At 39.1% G+C, this 19,461-nt stretch overlaps 1 protein-coding gene across 3 annotated transcripts in view; it reads right to left on the minus strand.

Annotated features, from left to right (window-relative positions):
- Positions 1-16,315: 16,315 nt before the first annotated feature.
- SPSB4 (splA/ryanodine receptor domain and SOCS box containing 4) overlaps positions 16,316-19,461 on the minus strand; it is a 128,670-nt gene continuing 125,524 nt past the window's right edge. For all 3 annotated transcript variants that reach the window (XM_061465456.1, XM_061465457.1, XM_061465455.1), the window contains one exon: positions 16,316-17,604. In XM_061465456.1, the coding sequence (XP_061321440.1) occupies positions 17,477-17,604 (128 nt within the window). In that variant the 3' untranslated portion in view covers positions 16,316-17,476. The remainder of the gene's footprint in view (positions 17,605-19,461) is intronic.

A 19,461-nucleotide genomic window follows, 5' to 3' on the forward strand; every position in this document is an offset into this window, starting at 1 on the left:
CAGGTCTAAGTACAGCATGGAAACAGCTATCTATCAAGAGATATTTGCTGTGACCCTGGGGAAGCCAATTAGCCTCAACACCCCCAACCACATCATATAACTGTGACTACCTTGAAAAATACTTTGATTTCCACAAATGAAAAATAAGTACAACAGAACGAGCATTAGTATTTGTCACTTCCTCACATGAGCTGACTTGTCTGAAAGATCTATTGCTCCTTACTGGCACCATTTTGATGGTGGGATGCAGAGGTTATAATAATGGGATAATGCTACAAGATTCAGGCTACAAAGGGCTTGATGCTGGAAAGCAGAACATTGCTCTCCATGAAACACTGTAGTGTAATTTAAATAACTTCCCATCAAAGTGAATTTCATGTAACAGCTCCCACAAAGCACTCTGTCCCTTTTCCAGACAAAGAAGCCATAAGCACTGAGCACAGCCTATAAACAGCAGTAGCAGGGTTAAAGGATTCCTGCTTAGTTCTTTGCAGGCAAGTTTTAATTCATCCTACTGAGCATCTGAGTAATAACAGCAACACATTTTAATAATTTATGTGTTTGCATGTGGCTCCATGCAACCCTATTTAGCTCAGTTACTTACTCCTAAAAATATGCAGTTGACTCCTGTTTAGTATTTGACTTATCCCCAAAATGATTATGTTTATTTTTGTCCTGAAGAATTAGAGTGGGGTCTTTGTGGATGAATTCTTTTAAACTCTTTCAGAAACATAGTCTAACAAATGAGTTTTGCACATCTGTATCAGGCTTGTCTTTAGTTCTGCAGACTCAGTGTTTGACAGCTGGATCATTCTTATCCAGAGAAACACTCTGAAAATGCAGACACTGTCTGGCGCCAGGTTCACTATGGTTACTGAATCCCAGAATCACTAGGGTGGCACACAGGACATTCATTTATTCTAACATGATCTCTTACTGCTCTTGGATTCCGGCTGGAAAAGTCTAGCAGGCTTGTTTGAGCAATGCCCACATGCTGCTTTGTTAATTAAACATTTCTCATTTTCCTGGTCCTTGAAATAGGGTGGAAAAATCCATTACATCATTATTAATTAATTATTAATATCATTTAAGTATTAACAATTAAGAATATAGCCCCAAACTTCTAATCTGATTATCTTTAAAATGTATTACAGTACAGAACAACATACCACATCACTGGCACGTGATCATGATATTCTCTCTGGCACCTTAACTGTTAAGTTATAGCAAACATCAACAAGTGTTTGTCTAGCAAGAGCCAACCAGTTCTTAATTGGAGCCACTGTCCTTTCAGGTTCATCAGATACTTAGAATTCAGCTCACTTAAGAGAAAGTACAAGGTAAAATATGTCCCACTGAATGCTTCTTCATTCTGTTCATCACCAGACGGCTAGCTCATACCTGCTGAAGTTTCAGTGTACCTCAGTAGGCAGCCTTTATGAATATAATCCAAAAAGAATATGCTTCCATGAAGTAAACATTAGAACTCGTGTCCATAGAAAGCTCAAGTGCCAGAAAAGTGTGTTGTACCTCGGCCATCTCTACTTATGGATGCACTACACCCATCATTTGTTTATCAGGCAAAAACCAAGCTGCTCATCTTCCTTGATGTAAAATCTGGTCTAGTAGCTTGCCAGGTGGTGATCGCTTGTGCATCTTCAGCGATCAGCTGTCTGCAAAAGTATAGATTGTTCCAGACAAAGTTCAGTACAAGAGCATCCTGGGCTCTCAGCCTGACCTCATACTGCTTAGTTCTAGGGTTATTCCCACAAAGCCAGTAGCACAGGCAAGACCAGAATTAGGAGCTCCATTCTTCCAAGGAGAAAAGGTAATGAATTTTCCAGATTTTAAATTGAATACATACGTAACAAGAAATCACTGACTTGTTGCAAAAACGCTTCCACAGAGCAAAGGCTGCTGTTCCATTAAAGAGACCCTTCCTTACAGGGTAGCTGTTGCCCCACAGACTTCAGCATTGCTATTCACTAATATTGATACAGCTACAGCTCAGGGAAGGGCCAACTGAAAACTCTCATCCTGGAGGGGTTGTGGTAAAGCCAGAGGGCAATTTGGACCATGGAATTTTTTGCAAATGGATTATTTCCTTCCGTCATAAATGAACTCTTTATTTGCTTCCCTTTTCTTAAAGAAGACAAAACCAGATGAAATAAAAATAAATTGTAATTTCTGTTATTTTTGGCATGTGTATGAACTTAGAAATACTCAGTTGGTAACCCAGGAAACAGACAGCAGACATCTGTTAAATCCATGCTGTTGATACAAGGCAAGTAGTGACAATGTATGCTTCTTACACAACCTCATGAAACTATGCTCCAGACCTCTTCAGGGACCCCTTCAGCCCTCAGACACTTCAGGCCCAGTGTTACCACCAAGTACAACAAAAGAACCTGTCATGTAGACTTGGAGATGCTAACTGACATACAGAGACCTAATTTCATGTGAGGACTGAAGAGCCATCAGAAGGCGCAATGATGGGGCTGGAATTTAGCAAAAGCCCACAATCAAAAGGGTCATAATTTAGTTGCTTGTTGCCAGTATTGTTAGTTGATTGCTTTGTCAAGATAGCATTTGTTAAAATTAATTATTTATTTGTTTGTTTCAGCTTTTTAATAGGAATAAGCTTTTCATTTGAGAAGGAGAGCCTGTGAAATATATGCAGCGGTCTGGCAAAAACAGCTTTTGCCCTGAGAATGATTAATCCTATGCAGCTGTTCTCCTGGACTGTTTTCAAATGTGTTCAATAAACCTTAAAGATTTGTTACAGAGTGGTGACAGAATTATTTCGCTTGACTAACTTCACATTTTCATGAACTCTGAGAGTCTAAAACCTGAGAGAAGATAGCTTGTACTGATTTGGATGATAAATAGGCAAGAAAGTTTTAAATGGAGAGCACCACCAGCATTATAAGATACTAAAATCCACCACTCTGGTACTCACTCGTCTCTGTTAGTTATCCCTGCCTCAGGAAACTTATTTTCAAGGACTGCTGCATACTGCTCATTGTCCTCAGAACCTGTGCATTTCTTATCCCATAGGTACAAAATCAGGCTTTTTTTACAGCTGTTCATGACACATAAGAGAAAGTAAAGACGAAAGGTTAAATTAACACATTTACTTGTTATCGCAATCCTTTTCAGCTTAGTTTAAACCGATCTTCCTGATTTTCAGTCACGTTCCTCCCAAAACAATTTCTAGATGTTTTCAGTTAATTTATCATACTTGCTTCAGCTGTTTTCTTCTGCTAAGCTAGGCCCTAATTCAAGAGACCATTTAATTATCTTTAATCATATTTTTAAGCTTTGTGAAATCAATTTGTGATGGAGGAAACTTTAACAGTCCGAATTCAGAAATGGATCTAAGTCCTTGTTTAAACTCTTCCCTCACTGGGGTTGTCTTCCTGAGTCAGTACATCCATGTTATGGTGTGACATTTTCAAGAGCACTCAAGCATTTTTGTGAAGTGTTGCTCACTTGCAGGTTGGCATTTGTGAAAAATTATGCTGCTGCTGAATAAGGCTGGATTTGCAGATAGTTTTGAAAAGCTTTTGCTGAATTGCAGCCTTATTCAGTTCATTTATTTCAGCATAGAAATAGACCAAGCTTTTTACTTCATTCTGGCTATTACATTTCCATTGGTAACCACAATAAGCCATCTGCTTCCACCTGCTTTGTCCCCTCCTCTCCAAACATAAACCTTCAGCTTGTCCCTGAAGAATACTGTCTGGTGGGGGCTAAAAACAAGAAGCATTTCTTTTACATGTTCCTTGATATCTTGGGACTGGGTTTCACCCTAGCTGCTGAGCATCACTGCCTCTTACTGATAATACCCTTCCTGTTGTGAACGAGAGAGCATTGCACAGCAGAAGCCCAAAGCAGTCGTAAGTAGCAAACACCACTGCAACGTGTTGCCTGCTCTGTTCTGTACTCTGTGTTTCTGCCATTATAATTCAATGAACCATCATTTCTTCTTCCTTTTATCCCCCTTTCTACCAAAGACCTTGTAAAATAAGGCTAATAACATCCAGTGTTTTCTGTAATGAACAGTATTTTCTTCCAGGTCAGTCAGTGGTATTGTCCTCCATCACTTTTATAATGCTTTCCCAAGCATCTCTCTCTTTCCAAACAGGAAAAAAAAAAAACAAACAACCAAAACCCAAGCCTTTATTTTGTGCTGCTTTCCTTGCCTTAGATGCTTCTAGACAGAAAGTTACCTTCTGATTTCACCCAAAATATCTGTTCATTGAGCCTTTCACATCCCTGCCATGCAAACTCCATCAACAAAATGCAGCTGGTAAAGGGTATGCAGTGAGAAGGGGGCACTGAAACTGTCCTTTTAGCTTTGGAGAGAACAGTTTTGATGCTTCTGCACCTTTTAAAATAAAGAAATTAAACTTGAATTTGAATGGGATTCAATTGCATTGCTGGCAAACTTTAAACAAGATTTCATCAGGCAATGTAGCAAGGCTTACTCTGAACACTGAGACTTAGTTCTAGTGTGATCCCGCCATGAAATAAGAACTCCAAAACCAAAGAGCTGAAGGTTTGGGAAAGCAATTTTTCAGCCATCATAAAGTAACATCTCCTGATTGCCACTGTGTGGCACTGCAAGAAAAACAAAGCCAGAAATAAACATACTGAAAATCCACATGGTCTTTCACTCAATCCGCATAATCAGAGAAACTACCTGAATATTCAAACACAATACTCCTTTAAGAAAGAGCCACTATCCAAGAGAACGCTCACTGATGTACCATATTGTGTCGTGGTCATGTTAGCTGTTCGTGGTACTTCATAGATGAAGCAGGGAGTAAGGATTCTGTATCAGCATCTCAAATACATACCGTGTTTAAGAGAGGGCTAGAAAACCCTTAGGCTTTTTTAAGAAAATTCAGGGAAAAGTTATTATTTTCTGTTAAATTTTGCCCTAACAGCAGAAGGACTATAAATGGATTTGTTAGTAAGATGGATATTGTTAAAGCAGAACGAAACAAGAAAACACTGCATTCAGTATCAAGTAAATATTCAGAAAATAATGAAAATAAAACCTTCCTGAGGTTTAAATAAGTAAGACTCTCACAAACAACCAAGCTTTCTGAAACAGAGAACTCTGTAAGTACCTGAAACACAGAGCAAGCTTCAAGTATAACCAAAAATGTCAAAAGAAAGTTCAACCAGGCAAATAGGTGAGTACCCACACTAACAGTGACTTAGGTGAGCCTGAAGAAGACATAATGGGCTACCATTCATAATCTCATAGCAGCTATCTACCTGCCTTTTAAGAGCAACAGAAGTCAGGAAGAGAAGAAAAACATGCTGGCATGAAAAGCTAGTGTTACCAAAAGGATTTTGCATGCAATCTCCTGATTCCTCAGCTACTCACTTCCCTCTGCTCAGTAAATACTCTGCTGTTTTAAGGAATAATGGATAAGCAGCACAAGAGGAAGCTTTAAAAAGTGCATATGAAAACTGAGAAACTTAACTGCAAATAGGTTATTTGGGGAAAAAAAGAAGTAAAATGGGAACATGATGAAGAGATGTTGTGTTGCATTGCATCACACTGGAGAAAGGTGCTAACAGATGGCTGGCTGCAATAGTCCATAGGCTAGAAAGATGAAAGCAACACAGAAATCTCTTTCAAGATACAGCATCTCTGCACAAAAGATGAACGCTTCCTCCCTTTATGCTGCTTCTTAAGATGTGGTTTCATTTTCAGCTTACACCCGTCTGAACCAACGCTCATGTCTGTATGCTCTGGCCCTTTCTTGTGTCACCACCAGCAATCACTGGTAAGTGGCAAGCCAGACCAACTTGCTGACACAGCTGAAAGTTAATTTGTTTTCTTCCTCTTATGCTGCCTGCATAGCCACACAACTGCTAGCACCAACATAGGGAAGGCAGTGCACATCATTTCTATGGATAAAAGGAAAAGATCGGATTGCCCTTTTCAGCAGCAGCTACAGCTCTTAGGGTGATTTATGACAGTAAACCTGGGAAAGTAAGATCATAGAATAACCACATTTTTCTAATCTTTCCTATTACTTCGAATTATGAGAAACTGGAAACACACAGCTAGAGGAGCTGCAGTGAAGCACACTGCAGGCCACCTAGGATCAGGGGGCAGACTTCCAAGACAGGCAGCTCTGTGCATTCACAAATTTCCTGTTCAGAAAGTGCTGACTTTTGAAGTACTTTGGGGCACCAAAGGCTGGTACACCTTTAGAAAAGCTATTTTCACCTATTAATTCCTTGGAAATGGTGACTGCACACAGACACCTCTAAATGCAGGAGTGGCCAAGGTACAGGCTTGAGCAAGGCACAAAAACTCTGTAGCAAAACCAGAAAGCGAACTTGACTCATTGTGTTTTTTAGCAAGCCATTATGTCTCTATATGAACTGCTTTTCAGTTCAGAACTCTCTTTTGAGGCAACCACTTGTAAAGAATTAACTCTATAATCATCCTTCGAACCTGGAACACCCTCTACAGATCTGATAAGGTAAGACATGAGAAAGATGGGACAAAATCAGTGTACTAATATTAGCTTTCTGGTGAAGTGCTTGTAAATATATGCATGAAATATTGTCAAATAGAAGTGAACTGACAATGCCTCAATGTTCCAGTCGGAAAACATGAATAGAAAGAAATCAATGCACAGAGAGTGCACAGGAACAGCAAGATCATGATTGAAATAAAAAGAAAATTGGTAAAAACCACATTGCCAGGAAATCAGTATTTTTCAGAGAATGTCAGAATGGCTGCATTCAATCATGCTGGGTCAGCAGGAGACTTTACTATACTTCTGCTTAGTAACAAAACTCCTCTTTCCCCTCTACCTTCTTTATTTTGGTTCCCTTCCTCAACTAATCGCTTTTGTTTGCCAATCTCCTCCACCTCTTCTTCACACACTTCTTTTGAACTTTGTTTTAAGCTGCAAAAGAGAAAGCACTATTTTTACTTCGGTGAATAATCTGACCTAGTACCCGATGCCTTATTTTAGAAAGTGACAGCACCCTCAGCAAAGTGCACATTGAGTAGACAAGCACTGGCTGCTGACAGCTCCAGAACAGCTTATCCACAGGGCACCACTAGTGAAAAGTATTTTCAGTTAGGTTCGGGGCTGGTGGAAGTTTCCTTGGTGATTTGGTTGCAACTACCAAACCACACTTTATCACATTTACAGACTACCAAAAGATGGGTGATAGACAATGAGGGCAGTTATACAGAAATAAATGCATCACTTTAAGAATGAGACCCATTCAAACACAATGCTGATGAAAAAGCCAAAGTTAAGTATCAAAGAACAACACGAGGTTTTAATTACAAGAGGAGAGACTATTTCAGGAAATAGCAGCTAAAAACCAAGGGTCACAAAAGACATGCAGCTAAAATATGAGTTTTCACAGCAATACTGTGGCAAATGAAACAAAGGAAAGAAAGTAAAGAAATGATAATCTGTTCCTCACATCGGCATGAAGTGGGGGATGAGGCAAGAGACAATTCTTTTACCTGGCTGTAGACCACTGACTAACAAAAAGAGTTTCAAGATAAGGTAGGATCTGGCATATAGAAAGAGACATGTCCTTTATCAAAAGATGTTTCCTTAGAATTTAACCTTATGGATAGATCAAAGGATAATCAAGTTGTGGCTCATTTACAATGTGCATGTATAGCCTGGGAAGACACTACTGAGTGCTACATCATTCTTGCATTTCATACAGAAAGAACCACTCGTAGCCCACAAGCTTAAGGCAGATAATTTTAGTTGTGTGTAGGGAAAAAACCCTCAATTCGCAACATTAATTGCTGTTGTTATGCATCATTAGAACAAGCTATAATAAGAAATGGTGAACCACAAACACATTTATTGTCTTACAGCTAACCATCACAGTCCAACAGAAAGGTTTTGACTTGCTGAAGTGAGATATTATGACCTTCTTTATTAAACTATTAGATTAAATGAGCTAACAGTTTCTTCTATACTTACAAATCTGCAGAAACATCTGATTTCTTTCCCCCCCTCTATTCCCATATGGATGCTATGCAAGAAAAAAACTGTTCTCAAGAAAATATTCCTTCATCATGCTCCCTCCCTTCACCAGCAAGGGCAAGCAGCACAGCCTGACAAAGAAACACAAATCTTCTTTGCATTGCTTAATGCATATTGCAGATAACAATGTTCTGGGACCTCCTTGCTCTGCTTGTGCTGCAGAGACAGAGCAAACATCTGGCACAGGGACCTTGGGAGAGCTACAGGTGGCCAAGAGCAGCTTTGTTTGCCTAGAATTTCTTGAGTTAGGAACCACTGACAGCTGAAAATCTGCTTTGAGTTTGACAGAGGAACTCAGAGACGTGTGCTGGAGCTGTGACTCCCATGCAGTGCTCAGCAATTCCTATGAAGAGTGAAATTGGCCTTTTGATCCAGCTTAGCCTGCCAAGACATACAGGTTTGTGATTTGAAGAACCCATCTCTGTAATCTATAAATTCTGGTTTATTTGCATTCTCCTTACCATTCCACACCTCTTCTGCTAATAGAGGGAGCAGCACTTCCAGATAAATGGAGGTAAGAGTTTTGTACTGCTTTCTTCCAGAAAAGAATTAGAGCAAAGACATTGCTCCATGACAAAAGACAACAAATCATTGTAAAATACTTACAAATTCCAGGAACTGACAGCATAAGAGAGAAAAGCAGAGGGCATACTTCTGTGCCAGGAGATACAGTTCCTGACTAAAAGCTAAGATGTTGGATAAAGTGTGTGTGTGTAATCTGAAATAAAAGCTTTGATGCTTTGATATGCAAATGTCAGGGCACCCTAAACACTCCAGCCTAAACTACTTTAAAAACCCCCTATTCATAGTTGATGATGGGAAGGAAAGTGAGGCTTGGAAATACACTTTGGTTTTAATTTGTTTTGTACTACCTTTGTGCTACCCAAAGTGAGGAGTAACTACTTAAGAATTGTAGCTAAACTCATGGGAAGGCTGCTTTCAGTATTGCATGTGCTAATGAACAACCCTAAGTCTAGAAACCCCTCCCAGATGAACTTCTCGAACAGGTTCTGGAGACTTCATGGAGTTAGAAATTACCTCTAGTCACAGGGACCTGTAAGCAAAGGGCTCCAATTCCCATTACAGACCAACAGAGAGCGCTTCTCAGCCAAGAAACAGCCACAGGCTGATGGTGTTAGCCTATGCTGGCCAACGGAAACCAAGACTTCAGATGGCTTTAGGAGGATCAAGACTGACTGCTATGTAGGAAAGTGTCTTAATTAACTGGTTTTAAGTCTGCAAACCAGAGCCGTATGACAAGCAAACTGGAAGCATTTGGATCAGAATACAGAATACAAAATACATCTATTGCACTCAAATTGTAAGTTCACTATTAGCCTCCTAACTGGTCAAAACCAGAAGAGGAGGAATTTTGTTTTGTCTGCTTTTTCCTCCTCTATTTTACTTAAAGGAGTGCTTTGGAATGATTTTTCCTTCTTTTTAATCCATTACAGAAGTTCATAGCATGCTCCTACCATGTTTTTCCATGATAACAGTGTACATAGGCCTAGGAAAACATTCAAAAGGCAGCCCTGTGCAAATAGAAGAGAATTTAAATTCTCTGAACTCATTTATCTTTGTTTTCTTTAAACAAGAAAATCATGAAAGGGAAAGATCTTGATTAAATACATGACACCTGCTCTTTTTAGTTATCATCTATGTAGAAGTGATGGTGTGAATGCACACACAATTACTGCAGGGTGTAAAAGTGAGCAAATTTACAAAGATAATATCTTTAATAAGACTAATGCTATGCTCTAAAATCCAGACCAGCCTTCAAGATATGCAGGCTGTAGCTTTGATCCTCAAAGCAAAATGCAACTTGAAACGGGTGATACAAGTTTAACTTGCACAAGTTAATCAATTACATCATCAAAGGATTTCGTACATGCAAGTATGGAGGGGGAAGAACATTAAGAAGGAGCTCAGTAAGTCATTAGCTCCTCTTAGAGAGCAGAAAGGCAGGCTAGTAACAAATAGGAATTGCTGGTGGTTCGGGGACATGAAAAATAGTAGGGCACAATATATTTATGGACTAAAATTTCTGTGTAGCTGAATTAAGTTTAAGCAGTTCTTAATCTGAATTTAGCTTTAAAACTTGGCATTTGTGTTTCAGTGGAGAAGAATTTCTGTACCTGAAAGTGTCTCATCTCTTGAATTTCTGTTAGTTGGGTCTCATAAAAGATGAGTCACTTGCCCTTCTGGTTTCCTTAATTATAGCAAGACAAAACCATATAGGTTCAATAAGGAAACTCTTAACAGAAAAAAGAGTATTTTTAGATTTCTACAAGTGAATTCCAAAACCAGAAAGCAAACAAACGTTCCAAGCCTTAATTAAAAAAGAAGAATTAAAATGAGGGCATGATCTAATGTGTCCTTCCTCTTTCCAAGTCAGAAAGTTCCCTGACCCAAACAGCAAGTATTTCAAAGTTATGAGGACCATCTCCTTCTGCTCCGTGAGAGGCACATGTTTGGAATATAAATGTTTAGGAGATCTTTCTGGAGAGAGAAACTTTTGGGGAAGAAAAAAAAGAAGACTATCACTCAATTCAGCTTTCAGTGCAGAAGACACAACATCCTAGGAGAGCTTTCTATCACTGCTGTTCATTCATCACCCATTATAGGACAACTAAATTGTTTGTTCCCACTTCTGAGGAGGGGATGGGAACACCAAGTAATGCAAGAAACCAGGCCCTCCAGATTTCTGTTTTCCAGCTTGGATTCAGCAGGAAGCTGGAGGTCACGGATCTCAGAGAGGAGGAATTTTCTGAATTACAATTATAGATTTATTTATTTTATGTCACAGTCATCACTGATAACAAAGTTCCATATAACATATAGTGGGGGAGAGCCAAAGATATGAGAGGAACTAAAGTGTGGAGTTTTAAACCTCAATGATAAGCAGCTCTATTGTTAGGATTCATATTTATTCCAATCTTCTGCAACGCTCTTGTGACAGCTCAGAGACTCTTGTGACAGCTCCAAGAACTTTGATCTGAAGCAAATTCTTATTTGAAATACTGCTGATCCTCTGAGGAGGAAAATTAAACTGAGCTCACTGAAGGTTAAAGCGCCCACAGTGGTTTTCCCAGAGTAAAGGTCCCAGTAGAAGAGACAAGAGAAGGCAAACAAGATGCAGAAGGCAAAAGACATGTTAGCTGCAAACTAGCAGTGGTCTTTTGTGTATATGTGCAGAATGAGGCCATTTGGGGACACTGGACTTAATAACAGGATGGTTATTAGATTAAAACCAAATTAGGACAGTTTACACAGAAAGCCACTAACATGATGTATGTCTCAACATGCTTTTAAGTACATTTTTGGGGTCATGAGCAGTTTAGTTCAGCGGTAAAGGTGATCTGGATTGTGAGGAGAGGAATGAAATTACAAGGCAGAAAAAGAAACAAAACCAATCACTTCTCTTCAGCTATGGCATGGCACACACTGCCACTGGAAAATAGCAAATATTTTACAAGGAATTGTGTTTCCAGGAAAGTTAGCTTGAGAAACAGAGCCTGATTCCCACATACCTGCAAGGAAAAAAAAATGCAGTAAGATTAAAAACACTGAATAAATTAATTGGATGGCTTCATTTGTATCATGAAAACTTAGGGAAAAACTGGAAAAAGTACACAGCCGTGTTTCAGCTTACACTAGACTTTATCACAGACTAGGAAGCAGCTGGTGGATTAAACTGCATCTATCTACCAAAGAGATCCAACACTTCTACCTAAAGCATAACATTTTGGCTGTTATCGGAGTTCCTGCATTAGACCCATGGAAATTTAACTGGGTTATGGGCAACATCTGTTTCATGCAAAGCCACTTACGCTATGGTGCAAGTTTGCTGAAAGACCCAAGTACTATGTTGTCCATAGTTCGGTACTGTTACTCATGACTTAACAACGAGCCTGCTCCTACATAACAACTGTCATGGAAAGAGAAGTCCATGTGCTGCTATGCCAGCTACAAACCAACCTACAAGTGAATAGATATTTGGTACCAGTGACTATGCAACTGGAGATGTTATCTGCATTAAAGCAGCACCACAGAAGTAATTTAGAGTATTAGATCTAGAACAACAGTCAGTCCTACAAAGGAATTGGAACCTAGATGACGCTGGCTATTAAAGATGGAAGAAAAGTGACTGCTGGTTTAGATGTACACAAGGAAATGATTAAAAAGAATAAACTGGAAAACCATCAAAGTGATAAATTGTTTCTGGCAGAACCTGGATTTCAACTAGATCTTCTGGAGGCCAATTTAATACATAAAACATGCCTTCCTCTATAGGGGGCTTTTTCCAGTGGAGGTTTATTTATTCCAATTAGATGGTAGGGCTTGGGAAACATTTTAATAGCAGGAGCACCCGATGCCAGGCCATATTTACCAAGGGAGCTAAATCTGGGGGGGAGTTTGATTTTGGTTTGTTTCATCTCTAGACAAGCCTTGACAGAATACTTCGCTAGGAGGATTCATACCCTCTATAGCCTATTAATTTGCAAGAATGACAAGCACTTAAAATTTATCTATAAGTAAAGTGAAACTCCAGGCCCTCAAATAATGCCACAGACACCTCTTCGTCCAAATGCATGTATTGAAATTCTGGCCCCATGCCTCAGAGCTATTCACATTTTGCTACATGAGAAGCAATGCACTTGCCAAAGTGATTTTCTTAGTGAAGAAAGCCTGAAGCATTCTGCCATTAAAAACATGCATTAATTTCCCAGCTATGTGTGCAGCAATCACTTGTATCTCTGTTAATAAAGTCGAAGTGTAATATGAACATTTTATTCATTAAAAGACTGCATTTGCAATTGGAGCTTGCAATGTGAATAACCTTATTTAATACCTTTAAAAATAATAAATAAATATGGAGAAAACTGATCCAGGCACAAGTGAACAGATGCTGATCTCAACTAAGTACCTTTGTAATGATGGCTTATGACTGGTATTTGAAACAGTCATAAGTAGAATGTGTTATACATGAGGACTGTCAGAAACATCAGTTCATTTCTGTATTTTGTTTGCTTTTCCTTAGAAGCCTGAAGACACCTCCCTTTTGTGCTGTAGCTGTCAAGAGCCACAGAAACAATATATTAAAATCTAAGAGCATAGCTGTCTCAACTGTACGTATCCCCTATAGAACCATTCTATGATTCTAATGTTAAAGTTATTAGAAACATGAGCTCTCCTTTTACATCTACAGTCACCTAGAGAGATTAGAGGCTCTGTAACTTCCAGATTTTCACAGCTACACAAATTAAATTAGAAGTTTCTGACCTTGACACCTGTTTCAAACAGGATTTGCAAAGATGCCTCCAAACTGTAGACCCTTCTAAGGTCAGCCATTTATCAATCACTTCAGATATGCTGACACTGCTGTCTCACTGCTGCTTGGCGAGTAAACTGCCCCATACTGAGGTCTGTCCTGCCAATAACTGGGCTTCTCTTTGGCTAGTATTTAAGCTAGTTTGGATGCTCCCATGTGTTACTGCAGTCATAGCAGTATCGACAGAGCAGCCCTGCTCTTTGCCTAGAAGTTAATTCATAAAGTTCCATGTGTGGAATAGGATGCTGCTTCCCACAGCTGCAGACTCCAGTCCTTCAGAGGCTTTTAAAGCACATGCAGTTTCATGACTGTAAACCCTCAGGAAAAGGCTATTCGCTAGAGCTCTGGTCCTTTAGTCTGTGCCCCCACCACAGTACATTCAGATTTGTTTCAATACATCTTCAGTAGGGTGTTCTGCTTTGTAGCAGATGCTTCAAAGCATTTTTATGTTGGACGCTGCCTGCAGAACACACTGAGCTCTTCTCTGATGGAACAGTTGCAATCTCAAAAACAAAAAAAAAAGAGGGGAGGGTGTGCATTCAGGCTGATATGTGTTGTGTATTTCTCATGGCTCTGTGTCTACGGAGAACATCCCCCAAGGAGGAAGGAGATTTTCTGGTGTCTCTTTGAATCAGGCAAACAAAGGATTTCCACTTCATGATCAGCAGATATTCTTTTGTGAGATAAACAGGAATGGATAAGGATCCCAGGTTCCTTTAAGTACACAGAATGAAATCCGCCATGAGATTTTAATGATTTAGAAACTACAAAGCTTTTGAAAATCATCATCAAGGAGCCAAAAAGTCTGGCTTCCCCTTTCCATACAGGGCTCAGCCTCAACTGGACACATTTTTTCGTTCAGCTTTCTCACAACATTTACCTAACTACACTTGCCAGATGCTTTGCTGCAGAAACCATCTGCTTGACATTGCTTACATATAATAAAGTATTGCTCAATACAATGTATTGGAAATGTTTGGAGATCTTTACATGGGAACCAAAAGCAGCAGTGCTGACTCAAGCAGATCTCCCACTGATGTCACTGGGAATTGTACCTGAATGAGTCCTGCCAGATCTGATACAAAGCTGGCTGTGTAGTGATTACCGCTGACTGATGTGAGAACATATGGTTATAGTTTAACAATACCAACTGTAATGGAGATGAGAAGGAAATTTTAGAGCATTCCTGGCTTGCTGCCCTTCTATAACTATCAGAAACACTCAAATAATTCATACGTATCTGCTTCTGTAACAGTTTTTCCCAGCTTCAAGTGAACACTGAGGAACTTGCAAAGTTAGATCCTACCTCAACAGTTTGAGTCAGTCTGTTGAGATAAAACCTGAAAGCCAGCAAGACTACATGTGAAGTCTAAAATCAGACTTCACAATTTCTCTACAGATTGTATTACATTACTTCTAGATGAGAATGCAGACGTTTCAATACATTTCCCTTGGTCCAATATGAAGCAGAAATTAAGCCTTCATAGCACTGACTTTGTCAGTCTAGTAGTAGGGACATGAGTGTGACAACTGCTATACCAAAAGACAGTGGCTTCTCAAATTTGACCCCAAATTTAGGTGTTATAAAATTACAGCTGCAGTAAGTCTAAAAGCTGAGAGTATCAGGTTACAGCACTTGTTAATTGTGATCACAAAAGCAGCACCTCTTAGTGGAGAAATCAAGTCCTGTCCCTCACAAGAGCTGCAGAAGGATGAAGAAGTGCAATACTGATAAAATAAGGAAGAGAAGGTATGATGCATGTAGCCACAAGTCTTAACCACAGCTTTAACAGAAGGAATGCTGCACCTTCAACACTTTCTAAGAAGGGGCCATATTAGAGACACAAATGCCAAAGAGCAGGTAAAACACTTCCTGTTGCAACCCACTAATTCTGGTTTAGAGGAAGCATCGCAGAAGGAGCATCAACAAAAATTCCAATACAACTGTAAAATAATTAGGTTAATTAACATACAGAGGCACCATTAATTTGTCTCATGGTATCAGTTCCCACCTTACTGTCACATTAAAAAGCTGTCAGCCTGGGTCATGTGAAACAAGAGGGAGAACACTTATGAGTTGTGCCACTGCAATTACTCAAAGGAACGTGAAATCTAGTTACATACAGTAAAACACTGATTTTAGGAAATGCTTATCTAAAACAGGCTTCAGTGGTGGAAAAGTAAGATCTACCAGGATTACTATGCCACTACACCATTCCTGAACAGCTAGCTGTTTATCTTGTTTATGAAAGATCACTTGACATAGCTGTATCTTCCCTTTTGAGTTTTATACCCTCCTATCTCCTTCTTCCTACATACCTATCGGAACAAAAGGTTTAAGGTAGACAAAGCAAGTGGAAAAGTAAGAAACAGATCACAACTGTAATTCTTTCCCTTTGCAAGACTACAGTATGTACCTCTCACCTTAAGTGAAAGCAAGTCAAAAAAGTAAGTTGATCCTGAAACAACCATCAATTTACATAGTTAAGCCCAGAAAAGCAAATCACTTATTTAGTTTTTGACATCCTTGTTTTACCTTGCCCTTGTTGTTTCCACTCTTGCTTGTGGTGTTGTAACTTGGTTATCTCATGTTTCTCTTGGGCTGAGAGAAGAGCAACAATCCATGCTTTAGTGGTCAAACTTCAACCTGCCTCAAAAGCATGGAGTCTCAAAGCACAACTCTGCAAAAACTAAAGGCAAGAAAGGTGTTAAAAGCAGGAGTACAGCTGTATTCAGAGTGAGTGGGATAAACCAGGAACAGGACATGACACTGCCTGCGACGTCTCTTGCATGTGAACCCAAAGCAGCAATTCCAAAGAAGTGCTAACAGAAACATCTGCAAAGCTGCAGGAGGAACTGAACTTCAACTCTGCATGCAGTGGTACGTTATTCAGCACTTCATCAAGGGAGACACGAGTTTCATTTTGGACAGTAGACTTTATTAGAAATTTTCTCCTCATTCATCAGTAAATTCACATTAAAATACGCTGGAGGCAGCTCAGTCTAAACATTTGACATCCTGCCGTAACAACAACTTCCAGTTTAAAAACTAGATAACTGATCAGGCAGATAACTTGAAACATGTAAGAAATGCAAACAGAAAGCAGCATCTTAAAAAAATGGGATGAGCCTGAAAAATTAATACATTTCAGGTGGAGTTCGGGAAAAAACCCAAAATCAGTCACCCCAAGATGGGAAATAGTTAAATGAGAACTCCACAGACTCTAAATAGATAAATAAACATTGTAACCACACATACATTAAAAAGAGAACCAAGTACTTAAGAGTTCATACGACATAAAAATTATAAATTTGTTCAAATAAAAAAGTGACAAGCTTTCTGAAGTACGAATATCCTAAATTCCCGGGATAGTGAACACTTCCTTATAACTTGCAGAACTTTAGAGAGACTAGATTTGGTCTTGAACACAGTGGACTGCATCTTACTGTTAACCACACCTGAAGATTTGACACATATACCAGCTTTGCTCCCCTCGTGTTTTTAAATCACATACTCTTCTTCTAACCAATAATCTGCTTTTTTAAACATCAGAACTTTCAAATACTATAGGCCTGATTACACTGAGTGCTGAACACTCAGAGCTCTCAACAACTCTGAATACTAAAGACAATACACATAAAAGTCACGGTCAAGGTTTTGCCTTTGCTACTTTATGTTTTATCTGTTGGGCAGAGGTGTAGGAGAGAGGAAATAAAATAAATCACATTACTGAAGAATGCTCTGCCCTGCACGACAGTGGGTTTTGCAGGTCACACTTTCTACTGGCATTTACCAGAGGCAACAAAGATAAACCAATACATGAGAGATGAGAATAATGGCCTTTAGGACTGTAAACAAACAGGCAACAAGTAATACACAAATGTCGATCAAATCAATGTTTTCACATTCTTTAGTAGTCCCCCACAGTGATCTGCTTTGACTGGTTCAGAAAAAAATATATATTAAAAATTAAATAACACTTCAGTGTCCATCACCAAGATTTATATTTTGCTGTAAACAATTTTCTGCCATTTGCATTGATGTAGTCCAATGTGAGGCCAGAGGGTTCTAGACGTCTTATTGGTATTGTAAATAATTCTTCAGAGACAGAGGCAAAGGTAGAATTTCTATGTCATGCAGGCGTTCTCTGCCAAGAGCAAAACGAATTGATCTTCGGCACAGGTCCATTAAAGGCAAGGGTTCCGCTGGCAAAACAAGAAAGAAGAGAGTTAATTTTTCAGCCTCTCTATTTACAGGCAATGTTTTATTTATTAACATAGATTGTGGATTGTATTAAACAGCCATAAAGACAATAATGGTATTGTGAAAAAACCCAACCATGAAACAATTAAGATAATCAATAGAAGCAAAGACAGAATTCGATGCACTTCACCCATAACAAGTGATTGTGAAGTTTCAGACTGAGCTTCCTTATCTGTAAGGCTTAAAATAATATTCCAAAACCACTCTTCAGGCTCACCAAGCTGCAGCATAAGAAGTTACTACATTCCCAGATGTCTAACAAGACAAAGAGCTTCTACTCTTGTTTATAACACAACATTCATCTTGTGTAGCCTTAACGTGAACTACTTTGGCAACTTCTGACCTTGACATACCAGTTCCTTCTTACATCTTAGGAACTGGAAATGGCACTTAAAGGTAACCAAACTTCACAGCAAACACTGCTCTTCCTGCAGCACACTCTCAGTTTTTCTTTCTAGGATGTTCCTTGGAAGCAAAAAACTTAAAACACCCTCAAAAATGTAGAGAAATTTTAACCTATTCCTCCATCTCCATGCACAAATTAGGGGAGAAGGATTCAGCTGACTGGAGGGCAGGGGGGGGGGGGGGGGGGGGGCAGGTAATGTTCTCATATGTGTACACACAACCAGGCCCAAAATATACAAACAACATCTGCAGACCCTCCTTGTTTAGTTTAATAGAAGTAAGTACCTTTCAGAAATGCCTGGCAGATAGCACTTAAGACTGGGGACCCAACCACAGTGATCTGCAGCATCTCAAACCATCTCACCACTATATCGCATCCTGGCCTGCAAAACTTGCACAGAATTGCAGGAACATCATAGAATTCCCATCTAATAGTAGTATGAACCACCCCTGTGATTGCAGAGCTTGCAATGGAAATCTTTTTGAAGCAGGAACTGGAATAAAGCTGTGAGGCCTTTAGCCAGTTATAACTATCTTGAAGAAAACTCTAACCAGATGCATCTGGTTGCACATGTTAGTTTAAAAGGGTGAGAGACTAAGAGACTACAGGAAATTCTGCTTCTTTACGTGGTAAAACAGTAGTATCCTTTAAAACGTTACTGGTACTTTCAAATGGAGGGGAGAAAAAAGTCATGTGATTATATTAATGATAACCTTTTATAAACTTGACAACTTACAAGTGCTCAACACTGTACAGCACTGTACAGCACTCTGTGGTGTTATCAAGAGCTCTCTTACATGCCACGTTGGTTGACACAAACTATGTTAATCTGCCCATCCTAAAGTCAGCTAAAATAAAGCTGACTTTATTTTAAAACCTACTTGAAAAAAGAAAAAAATCACTACAAAGCACAAAATATCCAATTGAAGGATTTGCTTTATATGCCAAAAATGTCTGGTTGGTGACACACCACTCACTTAATGGACTTCCTAGCATTTATCCCAGCATCACATTTGATTTGTCTAGTCCACAGTTCACTCTGGTGTTTCCCAGGAGTGTCTGGCAAAAGAGCTTAGAAAGCATTCTGTTGTACGCTGAAAGACTAAAAAGCTTATTTAACTTCATAACCACTTCAGTGACTTGCATATGGAGTCTATTCCTCCATTAAAAAAAAACCAAAACACTTAATCTATAATTTTGGCTATTAAAAGATGAAAAAAAAAAAAAAGAGCCTTCACATTCCAGTAATAAAGTAACATCTTCTATACACTGGTGATCTTAGTTTGTTTTTTTTTTATACCAGAATTGTGAACATTAAATCTTACAGGATGAAGCTGTAAAATTCATTAACAGGGATTAAATAAGTAGGAGCAAAACCGACTCACGAGTTCCA

This window comes from Pezoporus flaviventris, unplaced genomic scaffold, assembly GCF_033815535.1.
Source record: "Pezoporus flaviventris isolate CSIRO_AGI_PZ_B2104156 unplaced genomic scaffold, CSIRO_AGI_Pfla_v1 ptg000040l, whole genome shotgun sequence".
In the NCBI taxonomy this organism is placed as follows: domain Eukaryota; kingdom Metazoa; phylum Chordata; class Aves; order Psittaciformes; family Psittacidae; genus Pezoporus; species Pezoporus flaviventris.